Source organism: Embiotoca jacksoni, unplaced genomic scaffold (assembly GCF_022577435.1).
Source record: "Embiotoca jacksoni isolate LCO1_2020_lvr unplaced genomic scaffold, fEmbJac1.0.p SCAF_31, whole genome shotgun sequence".
Taxonomy (NCBI): Eukaryota; Metazoa; Chordata; class Actinopteri; family Embiotocidae; genus Embiotoca; species Embiotoca jacksoni.
In genome coordinates, this window is record NW_027185383.1 from 1657714 (window position 1) to 1679187 (window position 21474).

A 21474-nucleotide genomic window follows, 5' to 3' on the forward strand; every position below is an offset into this window, starting at 1 on the left:
TTTACTTACTTTCTATTTCCATGCAGACTCTATTTCCAGGCCTCCATTTAAACAGGCGCATCGTCAGATTGCTTTACTTTGTAGTGGATGAGACAAGCTTTGTGTTGATTATGAAACCATGACAACCAAATCTTTATAACTGATGACCTTATTTCCAAGACAAAAACAGCTAATCTGTTTCTGCCAGCATTATCAGCTAATGTTGTTTCCCTGCTAGTACTGTTAAAGCTACAGTGAGGGACTTTTACATATAATACAGCCAGTATTGGTGGCTGACGTGCTTCTGCCTCTACTGTTTGCTAAGTTTATGTCCTAGTAGCAATGTTTATGTCTATTGAACTGTCAGTTCGTGTAATGGCTTTGTGGGTGAAAACCAGAGGCAATTTATCAAAGGCATCCAAAACCCCTATGAGAAGACAAATGAGGAAAAAAGAGCCTGAACAAATCACAGAACCACACATTTTAACACCCACATCCATAAAAAGGTAAACTGCTGGCATTATACTTAAGTTGCTTTCACTGGGTGGTTGTTCGTGTTGGACTGCGTGCTTGATTAGTGTCAACTGTCTACATCATGCTCCTCCAGATGTTCACTTGAAGCAAAAGTTCTATATTCTGGCAAATCGGCGTTCTGTTGGAGATGACAGGAACCGCACCACCAACTCAAAAATCAGAAGCAAGTGTTTGAACAAATACTGTATGACACTGTATGCATACAGCTGTCACAGAGCATGTTCAGAAATCACCTGGACAGACAGACAATGGAGACAAATGAATAACCGAATAAACCAACACGTAGATGAATGGATGGAGGTATGGATGGAAAGATGAAAAGCCAAAGGAGAGAATGAGGAATACTGACACAGTAAGAAAAGGTAGCTATATTTTTTTATCAGTTTCAAAGAGGCAATGAATAATTGGATTGGCTAGGATTAGTTGATAGATTACAGCGTATTTCATCGTGTTTTTAAGTCAAAGAGGACGTCCTTCTCATGTTATCCAATGACGTAGTCAAACCCTGATCTAGTCTCCAATTTAGAATCCACGTAACACTAAAAAAAGGGATCCCTGTTTAATAAATGGGTGACAATACAAATGTGAAATGTTGTCATGCCGCCAATGACATTAACATCTGTGTCTGATATTGGTGCCATATAGAGAAGATGGAAAGATTCAGTGAATGAGACAAAGGTAAGATAGATAGACAGAATGTACATAATGTATAAATAAATAGTTGGATTACTTTGTCATTCTTTGCTCGGCTTGATTTTGATTCCACACAAGGAATTCGGGGTCGTACCTATCGAGGGGGGACAGGCAGAGAGAAACAAGAGAGAGGTATATGTTGGCTGTCTGGCAACAAATTATTCAATAACTGTCATGATAGTGTAAATAGAAATCAATATGTAGCCACTAGACTTGTCTTTCTCTCTCAACATTTAACCAAATGGTGAAGGAGGTGGGCAGGGTGGAGGACATGCACTGAGGGCGAGTGGTGGAGAGATGGCGGGTATGTCAGGTAAAGAGAGGGTCTCGACTCCTTGTTCTTTTCCTAAACTAAACTGGATGTTAAACAGAGTGGAACAAGGTCTTCAGTTGCCTTTTAGTCAACGTAGCTGGTGAATGATGACGTCAGTGACAATATCATACATAATACATGGTGATTTTGTCATCTATTTTAATTCTCTTGTATGGTTGGAAGTGACTGGCTTTATCTCAGAGAAGCAGGACTTTTAGCAGAGAAGCTAAGCCTGCTAAGCCTGTTATGTGTAGATTGGTTATATTAGGTTATATTTAAATTTAGATATTACTTTACAGGCTTAATGCATTTTGTTGTCTACTTTCCTTCCCTGAGCTGGTGGCAGGTGCTGAGTTCAGTTTCTCACCTGCAACAATTTTAAAGGAAAAAAACAAAAAACAAAATAATAAAAAAAAAAGTACCATACATATTTTATTTTCAGTCATTTATTCTGTTGGTAGTTTTTGAATGTATGCTAAAAATACAGACATAGATGATGCATACATTGTGTCATAATATAGAATGTAGGAATAATCTAATGAGGATGATTGTGGTGTTCACTTATTCAAAAGCTATGTTGACTAATAGGCCAATCTCCCAAAAACGTAATATGTTATTGAATAACGCTTGTGATATTCTATATTTTTCTTATTGTCAATAAATCCCACAATAAGATAAAAAAAACTAAAACAATAATATATTTGTTCTCCTACATAGTTTATGTCCTTTGTAGACACAATCTGATTCCTTTGTGCCATAAAAACTATACAAACCCGTCAGTGAGCCACAGCATTGCACAACCTTCATTACAATGAACTTGAGTATTGAGCTTTGTCTCACTCCCATACAAACTGTTCTACTTTTGTAAATATTTACCTCTGCAGCATTATTTGCCTTTGAGTCAGAAATATTTACGAAAAGCTACAGTGAGCAGCTGTTTTAAAAAAAACAATGAGCCTTTCAGTGTTTTGTTTTTAGGGTTAATGTGTTCAGCAGCCTGGGTGGTCACAGAAAAGGAAGGAACAGTTGGACTTTCTGAACGGGATTTGTTAACAGTAAGAAAGATGTAGTATAAGATCAGTTTTATCCTTTAACATACTTTCACAGCTGTTTCCTCTGTGAGCTGATGAACTGCAGGATCAGACTGTAATTAGACATTTTGGGGGACCCTCCCTTTAATGCAGCGAGGACGATAAGCTATTTGAATAGCTCCAGATGGTGCAGAGGGTGAGTGTGCATGTTGTGAGCAACATGTTGTGTAAAGCAAAATGCCATGCATTGCGAGTCAGTCCTTTAAATGTAGCGGTGCAGATGTGTGGAAGCTACACAACAATGATGCCGGAGCAAAAGAGTGACCAGACAGACAATGTGAGTGCAATGTGCACAGAGGAATAAACACTTGGACAATGGGTGAAGGAAAGAGCAATGACGACAACAACAACAACAATAACAACAACAACAGAAGTCACCTGTTCTAATGACACGGTAAGATACCTCAACTTTCCAAATGTTACAAAGTAATAAGCAATTCAACACAAAGTGACTTCCTCATTATATATATATATTAAAAAAAAAAAACCTATCTGCTGCTTACACCTGAGCTGAAATGTCACAGAGACACTTTAATTAGGCTTCTTCTATCGTTGACAGCTAGTCTGTGCAGTCATTAGTCAGAAGGAGGCTAAAAAAGAAAAACAAATCCGAGACACAATTGGAATAGTATTTCAAACCTGATTTTAACTAGGACAAAAGTGATAAAAAAAAAACAAACAGCTATTACGCTGTCTGTGTGTCCCTCTTACTGTTTTTTATTTTTTTTTTTTTTTTTTTTTTTAAATCAGTCTGTCACTGTGTCTCTCACACACCCACACTCGTACACAAAGATATCCTTTTCCAAAAGCAGACTTCTTGCACACTTTCCGCATTAACTGTGTCTACATACTGCACAGAATGTGACTGATTGCCACTGACAGAGAAGTCCTCCGCTCCTCACACCGATAGCAAACTTTTAAATTAGACCCAGAGGTGTGTGCTGGCATTCATACAGCAGCGTGAACAAGCTCCAACACCAGGCAAACTAGAGAGGACAGTGGAAGATGTGGCATGATGTGTGCCTCATACTCAAGCCCAGATTCAGCCAGTATTTACTGCACTCGACTGTCAAAGCCTGACAGTCAATTATCTGCTCAGGTGCAATAAACTTGTTGGTGTCACAGTGTCCAACTTTGACACTCTCGTGGCTTTCAGTTGAACACATTCATTATGAAAGTCAAACATTTTCCAGGTTTATGGTATTTTTTTATTTTAAAAAAAATCAGGTTGAATTTGGTGAATCTGGCCCTCAGTAAGTTCAGTGAAAGTGGAAAGGGAGCAGAACAAAGGTCTTCATCAACAAGCCAGAGCTGATTTTAAGTAAGATTAGCTTGCTTTTTTTTTTCTCACCTTGGGTCCTTCTGGATACTGTCCACTGATGGAGAGCGGCCCAAGGCGGCCTCAGGAGGGAGGGCGGGGCCCGACTTGCTGTAAGGCGACTCGGTGGACGGGCAAAACTGCAGAGTGCGGTAAGGGTTGGCATAGTCAGCAGCCCCACCTCCTGTGGCGAAGCTGCCTCTCTGAAAGGTGCCGGCGGCGCTCTGGCTTCCCGTTCGCTGCAAGGGGATTGGGTCGACACCGGGGGAAGGCGGGGCTAAAGCGGGAAGAGGAGCGTAGGGAAAGAGCAGATAGTTGAGGACCTCTTGGTACAACTGGTTCACCACTAAGGGTTCGATATAGCCGAGGAGAGCGCAGCGGGAGTGGAGGATTAAGAAATCACAACCAAACACGAGCCCAAACACAGGGATACGTACACATACACACACAAGTGTACAGAGCAGCAACACCAGCACCAATGGAACAAGATGGCACAGAAGAAAAGAAGTGGAAGGAGAAAAACAAATAAGAGGAAGGAGAAGAATATATAAAGCAAAAGTCATGAAACAAATAAAGCAAAATGCAGTGACTACTTAAACAGATGGGATAATATCAGGTGAAAAGGTGAACTCACCAAATAATCTTATTTTTCATTTGAAAAATATAACAACAAAAACTTTACATAAAGACTGGAGCAGCAAATTCAAACAGACAAACAAAATAGAAATACGGTCACATGTAAAAGCTTGTAAAACTTTAAAACTCAAAAACATGGATTTTCCAAATGTTTTGCCCATATTGGTCTGATTCTTTAATACACTCTTGTTTCCATGTGAAATCAAGTCAAAGCACAAATATCTGCCCTACAAGTAGACTTGGGAAAGACGAGAAGATAGCTGTGGAACTTGTTCGGCCGACCTTTGAACGGAGCCATGCAGGCCAGCTGTTTGCCCCCTGTTGCCCGTAGCCTATTGTGCTAAGCTAATTTGGTGCTAGCGGTAGATCCATCTTTAGTGTATGTGAGGGTGCTATCAGTTTAATACTTTGACATGTGGTGCATACTACTAAACACACCATCAAATGAATGATACCGAACCCCCTCAGAGAGACGGTGAGGGACCTCAGGGCTGTTGTTTGGTAGTTCAAACCTTGTAAAGATATGACAACACCAGACAACACAGGAACTGTTCCCTTGTTAAACAGAAGTTCAGGAACCATTTGAGTGCGACAGTCAAGGGTATACTGGCGAGCTCTGAGGGAGGTCATTTCTATGTGTGTGCGTGGTACATCTCTGTGTGTGTGTAACTAGATCACAACAGAGACCACGACAAGGCCTGAGGAAATTCACCTGTGATGTGAAGTCGGGTGTAAAACGTCAGCAGCTTGTTTCCAATTCTCTTCATCATTTTCAAACTATTTGAATTGACCTTGAAAGTTAGCCAGGCTTCAATAGAAAAAAATGCATTTGACAGACAATGTGGCATTGTGGCATTGTCGTGACTCACATTCTCATGCGCACAGCTGGATGGTGATTGAGCTACTTTGATGCATCAAAGTGGCTCTCAGTGTGTACGGGGAGCCAACATGACAGAAATGACCTCAAATCTTTCAATTATCAGTTTGAAACTCTATATTTTGGAATGAAACTTTGTGGATGACAGTAAAAGCTTTGTCTGTTTTTCTCTTCACAGCAACGTTCACCGTTGAGCCGACCAAACCGGCGGCACGGCGTCAACAACATTTTAGGACACGGTTGATTTGCTTTGATTTCAAAGCACCCAAGCTAACGCCCATGGGATTAATTGAGATTAATTTTCAGCCTTGAAACTAATTAGTTAACAGACTGTGACTGAGAGACAAATTACCATTGAGACCTCAATTGGATTTGCCTACCTGATCTGGTAAATAGTGCTACATGATCAGATGGAACGAGGAAATCTCTAAAGTACATCAGCCTTTAATATAAAACCGCACCATTAAAAGCAACTATCTTCTGAGTGGAACCAGATTGAGCCTTTTACTGCTCCATGCTGTGTCCGTTTGAGACCGCTTTATTCGAGGTATCACATGATGTTTTTCTTTTACTCCTTGATTTTGAAATGGTTCAGTGAGTGCATGATTTACAACACACTGCAGCTATTTATAGTTATGACTATTTAAGGAATTTTTGTTGTTGTCTTCAGTCCCACTATTATCTACTCCAAGTGTTGCACATTAAGTGAAATCTACAGATCAAATTTTTTGTTTCTGCCACATTTTTTTTTTTTTAATTCTCGTTAATAAGACACGTTTGTAAAGGTTTTATTCGATAAAAGTAGGCTGATGGTTAAAAATGTATTGACAAAGTGAAAATGCTTGTATGCAGTGATTTAGGTAGGATGCTTGCAAGAGATGCATTAAAAGAAGAATAAGTCAAAATCGAAGCTGCACAGGGAGAGATATCCTGTGTTCCCTTCTTTAGGCAAAGCTTGCAAAAACTGTTGAATACAACATTTCCCATGATGCAGCTCTTTCATTAAACGTCACATGCCCATGTTTTGAACTCTTTGCCTCAGTTTGTAATACAGGCTTTCTATTAAAAACAGTCTCGCTGCAAAGCCCAAGCTGAGACAAGCCTGATGACATCTTCAGGGTTATTTTTTTTCAGACTTTAGACAGCTCCCACCAGAGCAACAGGAGACATTACAAAACAGTTTTCATTGGTTGAGTAGTACACACTATGACAATTGTAATAGACCTGATGTGTACAATGGGTGAAGGGCCTCTTTAACCTTTAGAATGATGGGGACATAATGGTTTTATTAACATGCTACATTAAACTATAGAGCTGACAGATGATTGCCAGTATTTTTTGTGGTTTATTAACGTTCTACAAATTATGCAAAGCTGTTACCATGCCAACGTTATTTATGAAAACTCTGCTCACCTGTTGCCTGTCACTGTCTATTCGTTCTTTGCTTCCAGCTCGTCCATCTGTGAAACCTCTTGTCTCCCGCCTGTCTTCTGGTATTTATAAACACACTACTCGTAGACATCACCTCGACACCCCAAACACTTAGCCTCCACCACCACACCTGCCATCACTGCTCACCTTGTCCTCTGAGGTTGGGTTTGGTGTAGACTCTGTCTTCGTAGATGGGGTCGATGTGGTGTTCAGGGGACTGCAGGGGTCGCAGTTCAGAGCCCAGGTGACTGTGCTGGCTGCTGTAGGACCCTCTGGAGCCTGGAGAAAACAAGATAGTTGAGGTTACACATACTGATGAGTGGACGAATGATTAGAAGTTTTCTCTGGGGATATCAAGGCAGTCACTGAACGACAACTTTGACAACACATTGTAGGGTCCTTCAGTCAGTGTAGTCTTTTGAAGCAATTTGTAAAACACAAATAAATGCTTTTTTGTGTATTGGACTATTTTTTGTGATTGTTACACACTATAAATAAAAACAATAGCCATTTAACCACAGGCTCAGAAGTAAAACATATAAGCAAATTAATACATGACTATGTAAGAGATACATTTTCTTCTAGTTTTAAAAAGTCCAATAAAACAAAGCCAGACTCTGCCGTTAATTTGAGTTTTTTTCTTTTTTTTCTCTTTTAAAGGTCCAAAGTGGAAACAATTGATCTCATTCTTAAATTGTTCAGAAATTCATAAGAACATTAACAATCTAATAAATCTTAGATAAAACCTCATGCCATTTTAATGAGATATTTGGTAACACGTGTTTTCTTCCACATCTTTGTGCTCAAGGTGAAGGATACTTAAGGAAACCTCTAATTAATAAACCCAGAGATGACATTTTTTTTAAAAAAAGGGAGAATTTAATTTGAACAGTAAAATGCTGTGGAAAAATAAATCCTGAAATGTCAAAAATAATAACAGGTAGGTGTCAGTCAAAGAACAATCTTAGACAAATAAAACAAACTGAAATATCAGTGGTTTACTTTAGTGGTTCTCAAGTGGTCGGTTGTGACCTAAAAGCAGGTAGTGGGGCCATTTTGAATGGATGTATGTGTGAAAAAAAAAAGTTGAGGGGAAAAAGTCAGACTTTCATTTTGAAGTCGACAGAACTTCTGCTGCTACGCTTTCACTTTGAAGGACGTACATCTCCCATGATGCAGAGCGCATGCAGTGGCCACATCAGTAGTTAACTCTCATTCGAGCATTTGTAAATAAGTTTATAATGAGGTAAGTCTGTCTTTTTGTTTCATTGGGTTTTTATCTATAGTTGCACTTTTGTTACACTCCATTGTATGTTTCATGTTAAATAGTGCATAACATCAGTGTGTATTACTGAACTGTTTTTTTTTATGAAATAAATATGAGCTACTGATTTCTGAAATTTAGGTTGCGACTTAATTGTTAAGGAAAAATGTAGGTCACGAGGTCAGGCCAGCTGAGAACTACCTATCTACATGTTAAACTAAAATAAATCATTCCACAAAATGACAATATGACAACATTGCATTTCACACAACCACACATAAAAAAGTAATAAAAGGATTGTCTTTACCTCGACCTGCCAGGCTACCGGGCCTTTGCAGGGTTGCGTTAGCGTACAGCTCGTGGGAAATCTTGTAGCTGTCTGCTCCGATGTGATGCAGCATGCGCTTGGTGGGCGACAGGGTGGCGTAGCTTCCCACCACGGAGCTGAGCTGGTGGATGGGCGACGAGGTGTGGTTTCCCCCTGGGGAAGCTGCCATGGAGAGCGGGGACGAGGAGCCGGCGGCGCCCGATGCTACCATGTTGATGGGCGATGAGGTGCTGCAGGAGGAGGGAAAGAGACTGAAGAATTCTCTAAAGCCACAAACTCTAAAGGAAATTAAAACAATGGTACAGATCAAAAGTCTAGTGGCTCTGTTTGGACTTTGAACTTCAACTACAAAAAGCCTGTGTTACAACAAGGGACATGGAGTTTGAAAGAAATTTGCTCAAACTGGGCAAGAAGGAACTGATTTAAAATATTTGCTTCATGGGAAATGTAGGTAAAAGGAAAGGAAATGTGACAGCTAGTTACTACATAAGGTACAGGGGAGTTGTTGGTGTGCATTGTGGGAAAGAGACTGCTGCTTGAGGTTGGACGTTCAAGGAACCTTAAACATTAATAAAGTAAACACTGTCTCTTGCTTTGAGTCACTGTTTACTTTTTCTATATTTACCAAAATAATTATCTTTGCTGAAACCTATCCAAGTGCTCTGAGGGACTAAACATCAAATTCACAAGGTAGATACCATAACTAGCAGAATTTAGCCTTAGTTGATGTGAGTCAGTATTGTATTGCAGAAGCACACATTATATTGGAAAACCAATGAAATACTGGACATGGTCAGTGAACACTTTAATACATTCGAGGTAAAGTCATCTGTATTATGTATATTGAGCATCAGACTTTTCAACTCTTTAATAAAACTATACAATGTTTTTTATTGTTTTAGAAATTTTAACCTACATTAAACAAATTAGCATTAGTTAGGCGGGCCATGTACATTAGATGTAGGGTTGTTAATTGCTGGTCTTTACATAAGCAAACAGGTAAAAACAAATATGATATATGATTCCATTAAACAGCTCTATTCAAGATGCCCTCTTTTTAAAAGCATTACCCACAAATCCAGCCTGCCATAATTTGTATCTTTGGAAACTTTGGGAATTTCCATTCTGTCATTTGGTTACACAGCATGAGCTTGTAAAGACTGTCCCACCAACATCTGCCACTTCATCACGGGGTTTGTCTTTATTCAGTGTAAAAGCGGTGCCTCAGGAGTTTCAGCAAAGATTTTATTGGTCATGAGTGGAGCACTAAGCTATCCAAATCAATACATCGAACTTTGAAGACAGTTCGTAGTGACCTTAATTGCCTGCAGGAGGGAAAAGCTTTTGGTGCAAAAAAATACCATTTTCTAAATTACGAGTCAATAATTAATGAAACTAACGCAACCAAAGCTCAAGTCATTCAGAATGTAACAAGGGAACGGAAATCTTTACCATCGTGTTCAGGGTGTTTTTAATAGTTTAACCATGGATTCAGTACTTTATGAGAGCCAATAGAATCCGCAGTACATCTGTTGTAATACCCACATTACTTTGAGACTGTTTATATTCAAATTAAGGCAGGCTGAGGTAATAGCCACAATGTGTTTTTTTAAAGCCAGACGTGAAGTAATTGTGAAGTCATTGGTATTGATCAACAACCGTATCGACCTCCTGCAGATGTATTCTTTTGAGCTTTGGGGATCGTAAAATTCTCACGTAATGTGCTGCGAACAATGAGGCTTTGTTTGTTCAGACTGAAACTGAACCAACCTGTAGGACTTGGCGAGTCGGCTGGGTGAGTGTTTTGGCGAGGACACCCTCTGTAGCGTGGCGTAGCTGGGCATGTCAGCAGAGGCTGAACCCAGGCGCTGCAGCTTGGTAGGGGATCCCACCGCCTGCAGAGGGGAGCTCACACGCTGTAATACAAGATTTGTACTTCATTAAAGGGGAATGTCACTCACTTTAAATATTCATCTTCGCCCCTTATTCATATCATTATTTTCAGAGAGATGAACAACTCCCCCCAGAGCTGGAAAACCAGAGAGTAGAAACTTTAATCTGTGATAACATCCTGATGAAGAGCTGGGGTTATCAGACCAAACATGAAGCGATGACTCGGAAGTTATACAACCAAATGAACTTGAAATGTGACTGCGAGCGATGTGGCACCAAAACCCTCCAAAGTCAGAAGATGCTTCTTTCTTTTTGTGCCAAATGTGGAAATACGTTGCAGAAATATCTGCAAGGTCATGGAGTTGCAGAGCGAAAAGGTACAATTTTAAATGCTCTGTTAATTTGGGATGAGCGTGGTCAAGACATGCAGAAGTGAGGATGCTGCCAATTGCTGATACAGTCCAGCAGTGACGGTAAATCTGTTTAAATTAAAAAGCCATGATTAACACAGTGTTCTTGAAATGCTAAACTCTGAGCCCAGAAAATGAATTAATCACAGCGCAGCAAAAGAAGCAATAACGGAGTAAATCATATCCTAAAAGGTCAGAATTTAATGTAAGCTTGCTGCACTGAGTCTGTACTGTTGGTCCAGCTTGCAATTCTAATAGACTCTGAGTAAAAACACAGAATAAGCATTTCTTCATTTGTGACCACAATAGCTGTAATTTCAGTAACCTAAAAAGTGGGCCCATGTTGTAGAACACAATGACAACATCCATCAAAACTTTAACTGATAGTTTGTTGGGGAATTAGTTCACCATAAAATAGCTGAGTGGTTTAATATTCTGCAACTTAAGACTCAAATGTCAGCAGCAGGATATGTTGCATGGTTCCCTGATTTTTACATTTGTGCACAAAAGGCTTGATATGTGTATCTTTGTCTGTTAGCAGCAGGTCAAAAACTCACATGGAAGTTGGCGGAGATTTGGTGGACTGTAAGCCTTTGCCTTTTGATAATGAATGATTGATCAAAAATTCACTGAGTTTTGGATTTTCTAATGTTGTACCTTTGTAAGCTGCAGAAACTTTCATAAGAGTTTTCTCATTTTCTTCTTCGAGGAGTACTCCACCAAACAGTTGCTGACTATGAACAAATAGACTAACCCTCCGTGACGTCATCAGTAGGTTTTCTGATGAGCTGTTTTAAAGCTCAACATGGGTGGCTCCGACCGCCATCTTGGCAGTGTCTGACTCCACCTAACTTTTGGCTAATCCAAAATGTTAAAAGTGGTGCCTGGGTGGAACTGGGACAGTCTGAATGAAGCCCGATTTCTAAAACCATCAATGAGGAGCGTTCCTGCCTGTGTGGTTGAGACAGTCAGTGGCAGTCAACACTTGGAGACATCTGTGACTCCATCAAAGTGGACAGATATTGCTTAACTTCTAGCTTTAATTCAACACAAACGGATAAGTAGTATAAACATTCACCGCACACTTATCATGAGCAAGGCATGCTTATAACGACCAAAAATGTTTTGGTACCAGGTTGTAAACATGTTTTTATCTGCTGTAAAGTCGGCCATTTTAACACGGCGGTCTGTGGGGATTGACTCTCTTAAAGCCAGCCTCAGGTGGCCAGTTGAGGAACTGCAGTCTTTAGCACTTCCAGGTCAGCTTCATTTTCCAGCCCCGGATGTTGCTGCTTGGTTTAATACATGGCTCTGAAAAATACTGTAGCTTGTAGCTTTTGCAAACAAAGGCATCTGTAGTCAGCATACTTAAAACGCTTCTCACAAAATAAATGCAACAGAACATTTAATACTTACATTCTTGTAAAATATGTAATGCAAGAGGCTTGGTGAAATAGAGACTACTGCCGTGGCTATTTGATCAACCAATAAAGCTCGAAAGCTAACAATAAGTACACTGGCAAACCAAACACATTCTCATTTCATTCATTATATAAAGATACTGAAGTGAACTAACTTTTGAACTGACTGTTAGCAAGCTTATTTGCTTGTTAGCCATCTCAAAAATTAATTTACAGATCGTTCAGATAAGATAAGATAAGATAAGACTGTATTAATCCCACAGTGGGGACATTTAGTTAAAGAGATCTATTTGTAATATCAAGACCATTAAAAACTGTCTAAAAAATTTGCACAGATTTATTTTGCCCCAAAATTACTCAATTTTGTCACTACATATCAATCCTCTTCTGCAGTATTACCCACCTCTCTGCTAGTGATCTACATGTAAAATATGTTCCTATTTAAACACACTGCATCCATGGAGCTAAGAAACTGTGTTTAGTCTGTCATTGACAAACCGATTGGAACTTTATGGATTTAAGGATATTTTGATATTTTTTTTTCAATGACTCAGGGTTGTGGATTTATAGCTGTCATCCTCTCCAAAGCAGGAAACAAACTGTACAGAGCCATATTTAAAGCCAACAGGAATGTATATTTGATACTCCGGAGATATAGTTTCAGTAATCCTCCTTTAGTGTGTCAGAAATGATCCCGTCAATACATACAACCCTTCAATATTCTCTGCCTGCAGTGATTTAAAGCAAGGTTACAGCATTGTAAGGTAGGAGTGGAGGGAGTGTCCATCACACAACAGCTGAAGCATCACCGTTATCTCTTCAGGGATTTGTACCTGTGCAGGCAAAGTAGCACAGGAGTAATACATGGACGGTCCAACAGGTGCAGATCCACCCTCGGTGGGCATGTGGAAGGCGCTGCCAAGGGCCTGCTGGGCAAATGAGTCTCTCTGGGACTGCGAGGGAGAGTCTGCGCCTACTAACTGGGCAGCTGCACGACTGGATGTCACCTAGAGGAGGTGGAGCAGAGTGTAGAGAAACATGAAAAGAAGGGTCAGGCGGAGGGGGAGCGAAGGGGAGGAGATAGATGTGAATAAATGCATGAGGAGAGTGGACCACGATAGCACATAGAACCGGGGGTGGAGAAGAGAGAGGGGCTTAGAACACAGGCTGCGATCAGACTGCAGGTACATTGGATTTATTTCTGAAATCAAATCCTCGGGGCAAACTGTCAGCACAGCTATTTGTGAGTGAGCGGATCAGATTTGCTGTGTTCAGACATCCCCATCCTATCTGCATTGGTTGCTGTGGTAACGACATACATGTAACCACATGTGCTTTCTAACATGGAAGCAAAATGCCAACAAACAATGTTTTTCTACGTCTGCCCTCCATAGCACCAAAATCTACACTCTGCTTGTGGTTTTATAGATTCTGCTCACTCCATCAGTCTGAAAATGATGTCATCATTGTGAGTCACGTTGCCAGTGATGCAATAAATCCAATCTGAGCCACCAGATAGTCCGGACCGACACATCTGTAGAAGTCTGATGGGAATCGGTTTTCAAATCACCTCCAAATGTGGTTTGGATCCGATTTGTAAAACTCACATTTAACGTATTTCTTTTGCTTCCAAAAAACAATCCGGACACAATCTTGATATGACTTGATTTGGACTGGCAGTCAGAACAAAGCCACAGAACAGGCATGTGGAAGAGGAGGAAGAAGGAGATGAAGAAGTAGGAGATGATAAAATGGAGATAAAGAGAAAGAATCACCTGGTTGTAGCTGTGAACTGCCCCTCCGACCTGCCCGCTTCGGCCTGTGACTGATTCCCCAAGTGCCAGCCCGTGGTTACTATGGTAACCTGCTGCTGCATAGGCATCCTGGTTGTTGAGCTGCAAAGCGCTTTGGGACAAGAGTCCTTGCCCTGATGAGAAAAATAAAACCAAGAGATGGATTAAAGAAGGAAGATGAGCAACATAACAGGATGCGATCATTCAGTCTGTGGAACACAATGCTGAGACACAAGCCTTGTTTCTTCTATGTAAAACTGTTTTCCTGTAAAAGATGAGACTAGAAGATTTGGGGTTTGGAGTAGGAGAGAAGTTGAATGAGGTAACGTCAAACTAACTTTTCAAATACTGTCAAAAAACTCGATTTCACTTCTGTCAAGTTGCTTTTATGTAACTATTTTCACACAACTCGCACTTTCGTAACAGTGTCTTTGTGTAAAGATTTATTCTGTTCGTGGCCTTGAAGGTGTTTTGTAACCCAGTTTACATCCCACGTGTTATACAAAGTATTAATTTTTTTATGGGGAGAAAGAGTGAACGTGAATACAACAAGTAGAACTGCGTGTAACAGATCTTGAAATGAGAATAAGAAAAGTCAAGGTAAGAAAGGTCAAACGGAAAGCTGAAATAGAATTAAACAGAATCCCTTGTCCTCGTTTTAAAACACCCATTTGCTTTTTACTCACTATGTTACTCTCTCCACTCTCTTCCTCTCATGCTCTGTGACCCTTAAATCTCACTCCATCACTACACTCCATTCCTGAATTCCTTCCTCACTCTGTCGCTCTCTCCTACCTGCCTCTCTTTCTCCTCTTCAGACTTCTCTTTATTATTCAGTAGAAAGAACGACACAAATGTGCTGCCATGAATGACGCCAACAAGGAAACTTTCACACTCAAGGATGCACTGATGTAATCCATTTCATGTTGCTGTTAAAGAGTGCAACTTGTAACTTTATAAAAACGTAAATGATGAAATGTAGTTTACAAAAAGTTTTTAAAAGTGTTTTAAAGCAATTTTTCAAACACACCTACAATTTTTGTATGACTCACTTACATCCTGTCAGCATCACTTGCATCTCCCTATACTTATCATTGAGGGACATCGAGGTGCCGTCAATTTGGTCGGTAGTCTCTATTTTCTCAGATCATAAACAATAAAGTGCGATTGGTCGGTGTGGCTCATTGAGATGAGAAAGGGAGGAGGGTAAACTAGCTGATGACGGCGTTGGAGCAGAGTTAAAAAGGTTAACAGCAGGTTCACACTTACACACTGAACAGCCGAAGCACAACAACGTAAAAGGCTTCATTGCCAAGTTGACACGCAGCCTCATTTGTGTTACTAAAGCATTTGCTATATTATGATCTTTAAATGGGTCATTTGATGTCCTGTGTTCACATGCAAACATGCTTCAAATCAAACACATACCGTAAGTAAGACACATGCAAATGATAGCACACACGCATGAAACATAATGACAAAGCATCTGCAAACCACACAATGTTTTGTACTCTGTAAATTGTGAACGTGGCTGAATGGTCTATAAAGTCTGGAGTGAAATTAATGGAATATTTCAGAAGGACGGGAAGCTTGTGCATGAGCCAAAAACTCTCCCATCACATTTCTTAAAGTGCTGTTTCATTTTTGATGCACTCTTGATTAATTCGCTTTCGGTGATGATAGCGATGATGTGCCTAATAAACGGCTTTAATTACAGAAATAAAACTCATTTTTTTGTACCCAAACTGATTTAAAATGTGATGTCCCCACAGGAGCTGCAGTGATGCATGCATTCAGCTGCAGTGTATATACAGTACAGCACAGCCAGCTTTTCTGCTGCAGTCTTTCTGGCAAGCAATGAAATGCACTAGAAAATAACTTTACTGCATTATATAGATTCTAAATTGCACTATGGATTGAAAGAGTTCTCCAGCTGTCTTCTATCAATAGCGGCTGCCCTTTTAATCTCTACTGATGACCTAGCAGTCTCAAAATAAAAAAAAGATCAGCATTGGAGACAAAAACACTTTGTTTGTTTGTGATTATTAAAGAAGAGACAAATCCCAGTGCCAGCAGTCAATATCCACTGCACAGGACAGATAAAATCAGCAGCTGATGGCAAAATGGAGTTACTCCAGATAAGAGCGTTGGAGAATAAAGCTCAACCAAAGTAAAAGGTCCCTTAAAAGTGCCGAGAACGGCTTCTGTAGGCGGTGCAGCTGGTGATTCTGCATTATTTAAAATGTGATATTAAGCTAAGGGTGCTTGCTGAGTTTACTAGGTCAAGGCCTCCATGTCCTGTATAGGCTCATCTTGGGCACATACACATGTACATACACACAAAAGGCATACAAAAACACATCATGCAACGCAGGGCTGTGTGCTACAGGCCTCTTTCAGATGGATTCACACACACTCTCGCACACGAACCCTGATGTGTGTGTACAAAGGCAGGGGATGTTTTCCACAGTTTTTGTTTGACACTTTAGGTGTGTTTCATATGGGTAGTGTAGCCTTTAGGGAAGCAAAGGGCCTCATAAATACATTATCACTCAGATGGCAAACACCGAAGGCTCCACTGAATCCATCTGATGTGAGGGAGTATGTGTGTGTTTGTAAGTAGAGATATGGGCTGTATTAGAAGGAATTTAATGGGGTGCCACAAGAAGGTCCCTGCCTGTGAATTTCAATATCTACTCAGAGTTGAGTGAACACGCACGCACGCACGCACGCACGCACGCACGCACGCACACACACACACACACACACACACACACACACACACACACACACACACACACACACACACACACACACACACACACACACCTGACCTGTGATCTCATGCATGAACACACAGCACATCTGCATGTACCTGTATGTGACCCGGATAAACTTGCATCTCTTTATCTGTCACGCACACCGAGACAAAAAGTTGAGTGTTTTTTCTTCGTGACCAGCGTTCTCGATTGACACGTTTTAAATTTTTCATCAGCTGCCTATTTTTAGACGCCCATTGAAGGCTTGTTGAGTCTGGAGCACAAACACATGAAACTGAATGCACAGGCCCAAATAGATACACAGCACAGTCACGTACACACAGATTAACAGGCACGCCGGCAAGCATCAGCAGCGTGAAGCAGCATGAAGCATGCAGATACTCGGTGCTGTGTCACACTAATCTGCTCAGCAGCTTGAGTAAAGGCATGAATTCTGATGCTGCTGCGCGTGTGTGTTGCAGGTGTGTGTAAGCATCTCTTCATTTACTCTGTATTGTGTATTATGCTTCTTGTCATGCTGGCATGCATTTGGATGTGTTTTAAGTACTGTCGTGTACTTATGTTTGTGTTCCAAATTTTTCACCTGCTATTCCCTTCTTCTATTCTCTTTTTTTCAACCAGAACAAAACAACAATTAATTGGTTGAATTAATAACTCAAGATTCTCTAATAATTAATGACACAATGTGTACATGGTTTCAGATAGAGGTAGACAAAAGTAATTAATTTCAAAAATGTCTAGCCAGCATCTGCCAATCACTGCCAGTTTTTATCATCTGTAGCAAGCTAACATTTTTTCCATGAGTTGGTTGCTGTCTCTGGCAGACTTGGTTTCCAGATGTCTCTTTTTAATGCAAAATCCTCTATATCCTACAATATCATGTATGTAGTCATTGAGGCCAATATTCATATAATATTGGCCTCGATGACTAAATACATGATATGGTGCTAAAATACTCATGATAAAGCTGCACATTCCAGGCCAAAGGTCAGTTTGAATGCAGGAGAATATAAAAGCACAGCATCTCACACTGCAGTGGAGTTAGTTCTATGTATCAACTAATCTTCACTTGTTAATTCAATGTAAATTAATAGGCTTTGTTTAATCTTTCCAGACCACTTTAGAATCCATAAACAAGTTATTTTACCTCAAAGTCAGTTGAGCTGATAGCACGTACTGCTCAGAATTCAGTCAAAAGTTAGATTATCAGAAACAAAACTAGCACATCAGCAGACTTCCCATCATGCATCGTTTCAAACTTAAAATTCTCCCCCAGCTCCTTTGAGTGATTCTATGTATTCTTGCCTATATGCACACAGCGATTTCAATCTGTGCCTGAGCTGTGTGCAGTAGTCGCATGTTCGTGGGTGTGCCTCCCCTCTGCACTGTGAACAGCAGGCCAGCTGACACCTCAGCGAGGATGGATTAGCATATCAAACTGCTGGCACAACTCTGCATATCTCCTGACAGCTACCTCCCTCCCATGGGGTCGAGTCTAGAAGAGACACGGGCGCGTCCCTGAGAGTGGAGCAGAGAGGCACAGGGAGTAGTTCAGGATTTCACTCCTGTTCACAACTACTTTGCACTCTGGGTTTAAAACAACGATACAACACCAGTGACACATGTTTTTTTCACTAATTCTTCCTCTACTTACCATTTCTGTCAAGGCTTTTTAAAGCTGCACTATTTAATATCAATTTATGAATCTCACCTGACAGGACTGATTTAATTAACTATATTTAGCCTCTGAAAGCTTTTGCATGTATCGTCTCAACCCTTAATGACTGACAGGTATGTTTCTGTGGTACCTGGCATGAACAGGAACAGCGACCATTGGTGACCATGATAAATTACAGTTCATTTAATCCACAGAGTGAAGTTGCAATCATGCTTGAAACACTAAAGTGATCTGGATTTTGTGATTACAACTCGTGCTTATTATGTGTAATTTGACCAGAAGCCCTTTCATAGTAAGTAATGAGATCTGATGAAAGACAACATCTTGTTTGGTATTTAGGTGCTGGTATACTAATCAGACCAAGTACTTGAGAAAAGAATATGACCTCACATACTTGATTAAAAAATACTTAATTGTCTCATTTTTACTATTTATCCAAGCAAGGATGGAACATTCTTCTTCCAAAGCCATGTGGCTCAGTAGAAGTGAAGTCTGGTTCTGTGAACTGCATTTACTTTGGGAATTCACACACATTCAACAGGTTAATCAGCCAAAACAGGAGACTGTGCTTTGTAAGATGGTTTAGATTGCATTTTACCCATCCTTCTCCGAGCTATCCTTCTTAGCTGTCTCAGCAAAGAAAACTACCGGGAGAAACCGTTTTCTCATTTTTGTTTTTAAAAAGATAATCTTCATCATAGCATTGATCTCACTGTCTCCTGTAGAAGTGTCCTGTGAGTCCAAGATGCCCGACTCCTGGAGCGATCGGATGCAGGAGTCCACCAGCTCCAGGCCTGTCGTCAGCTCCTCCTCAATGTCCTTCTGTCCATCTACACGTGCACGGAAAATAGGAAACAAACATGAGTGGAATGAAAGACACAGCTTCTTCTGCCACCTTCAAACACTTCCTCCATGTGTCCCTGGAGTGTGGTACTGGCAGGATTAAATCATCAGGGCTCTCTGGGGCAAAAATAAGCAGCCACATTAACCTCTATTCTTCCTGTTTTGTATTTCCATGGTAGCTTCTTATTATTTTTTAGGTCGTCCAACCTGAACAACCCAATAAGCTGTTTATCTCCGCCCTCTGAATATGACCCGTCGGAGCTTAAAACATAGCATGGATATATTTTTCCTCGGTTTGTTTAGCGTTTGGGTTTTTGGTCATAGTTAAGAAAAACTAGCTGATAAAGTTACGAAATGGTCATGGTTAAAACAAACGTTGAGTTTTTTTTGGAAACGGAGTATGAACATAGGTTCTGTGTTGTCATGGTTACAGTAATAAACTGCATGAGGTCATAGAACAGTCATTTTTAGGGTCATGTAATGTGGAGTATGGGTTTTAAACAGTAAAAACCAACAGCGATTGTCTAAGTTAAGCTCCAATGTTTTGTTGACCAATGATCCACCCCGTCCTCCTCACTATGTGAAATTTGCTTCACTCAATCCTTAGCACTCGGCAAAATTACTACCGTCAGTTAAGGGCGCTGGCAGGATGAAACTATGGGTCTGATGTCTTAGTTTGTCCCTGTTGTGTTATCTGGGTGACGTAGAGAACCTTCTGAGACTAGTTTCAGTACAAGTTGTGACAAACAAGGCTGTTGTTGTGTTACAGTGTTTCAGAATATGGAGTATGTCGTGACTACTTGCAAAGTGTTTGACCTTGTTCAGGTCCATTTAAACTGTCCAGGCTATTGGGCCACTTTCTACTGATAACACAAAGACAGATAGACAGCTTCTCTTTGTGAATCTTTTCATAATTGCTTGAACAAACAACACATGGCATTATTCTTTATGGTCATTGTAATAAAGGTCATCTTCAGGATAGTCACAACTAAGGGAAACAACACAGATTTGCACTTCTGGTACTTCATGAACATTATAAGGGTTAAAAAAAATAAGTGCACAAACCCATAGATTAAGTACATTTTATTGACTGTTTGCTAATAATGTATGCTTTGCCTCTCAGCACTCGTGAAGGTCTGGGTTGCGAGAGAAGCTCACAATGGGTTGGCAGGTTTGGTCAAGTTGATAGAAAAGAACATATTTTAACTATGCAGTCTCGGCTAAAGTGGGAAACTGAAAGACAGATATCTAGATGCAGGTTTGTGTCAAATTGATTGAGTAATATCTTGATAAGCTTCTTACCCCTGCTGCTGTGTCTCTGAGGTGTTCAAGCCAAAAGAGTCCCTGGATAGTGTGAACACCATTTAGGCACCAAGTGTTTGATTAAGCATTCGTTCAAATGTTAAGCTGTGACCTTGGATGTGATGTGAGAGACTGAGATAGGTATATATATATATATATATATATATATATATATATATATATATATATATATATGGTTGGATGGATGAACAAATTCATCACTTATTTTGGTGAAGACAATTTTTCTTTTAGAAGAATCCTTTTTAACCTTTGTGGTGTTGCCCTGAGGTTAGGACCGCCTATATAAAGTATTTCATGTTGATGTTACATGTATAGTACCATTGAAAAATGCCACAAAATAACTGTGGAGAGTAGCCAAACTTATGTTGACAGTATGAAGTCCAGCTGAGACACGTAGTGACCATAAGCCTGAAGGTTCGGCGGGGGCATTAGTTCCACTGAGGGTTTTCACAAACTTCTGTTTGTCCCCCTTACTTTCATAGATTCAGGCTGATCTTCTCACAGTAGATTCATTGGTCTCTTTCTGTCCAGATATCACAACTTTGTCGGGTCTCCTTAAACCCTTTTAGTTAAGAGGACATTTTCATACAAAGTTTTATTTATCTAAAAGCACAGAAATATACCTCAATTTCCAAAATCAAAAGTACTTATTTTGTATAAGGGCCCACTTCAGAATAATATAGTATATTATATTATTTTGTTATAAGTATTAATGTATTAATATGAGTTTATTGTTTACTATATAAAACTGTCGGGTAGAACATGAATTACCCTCACAGGATCAAGGGTTAGTCTAGTAATAAAACACTAACATTTAATTGTTAATTTGATTTTCCAGAGTCCAACTGATTAAAGATTTTGGGGATGAT

At 40.1% G+C, this 21474-nt stretch overlaps 1 protein-coding gene across 5 annotated transcripts in view; it reads right to left on the minus strand.

Annotated features, from left to right (window-relative positions):
- Positions 1-21474, minus strand: part of ctnnd2b (catenin (cadherin-associated protein), delta 2b) — a 182138-nt gene that overhangs the window by 68067 nt on the left and 92597 nt on the right. For 3 of the 5 annotated variants that reach the window (XM_069164419.1, XM_069164418.1, XM_069164422.1), the window contains 8 exons: positions 19153-19269; positions 13964-14115; positions 13022-13195; positions 10235-10380; positions 8444-8694; positions 7020-7151; positions 3962-4205; positions 1244-1300 (listed from right to left, as the gene is read on the minus strand). In XM_069164419.1, the coding sequence (XP_069020520.1) occupies positions 1244-1300; positions 3962-4205; positions 7020-7151; positions 8444-8694; positions 10235-10380; positions 13022-13195; positions 13964-14115; positions 19153-19269 (1273 nt within the window). The remainder of the gene's footprint in view (positions 1-1243; positions 1301-3961; positions 4206-7019; positions 7152-8443; positions 8695-10234; positions 10381-13021; positions 13196-13963; positions 14116-19152; positions 19270-21474) is intronic. The other 2 variants (XM_069164421.1, XM_069164420.1) reach the window with 1 other exon arrangement.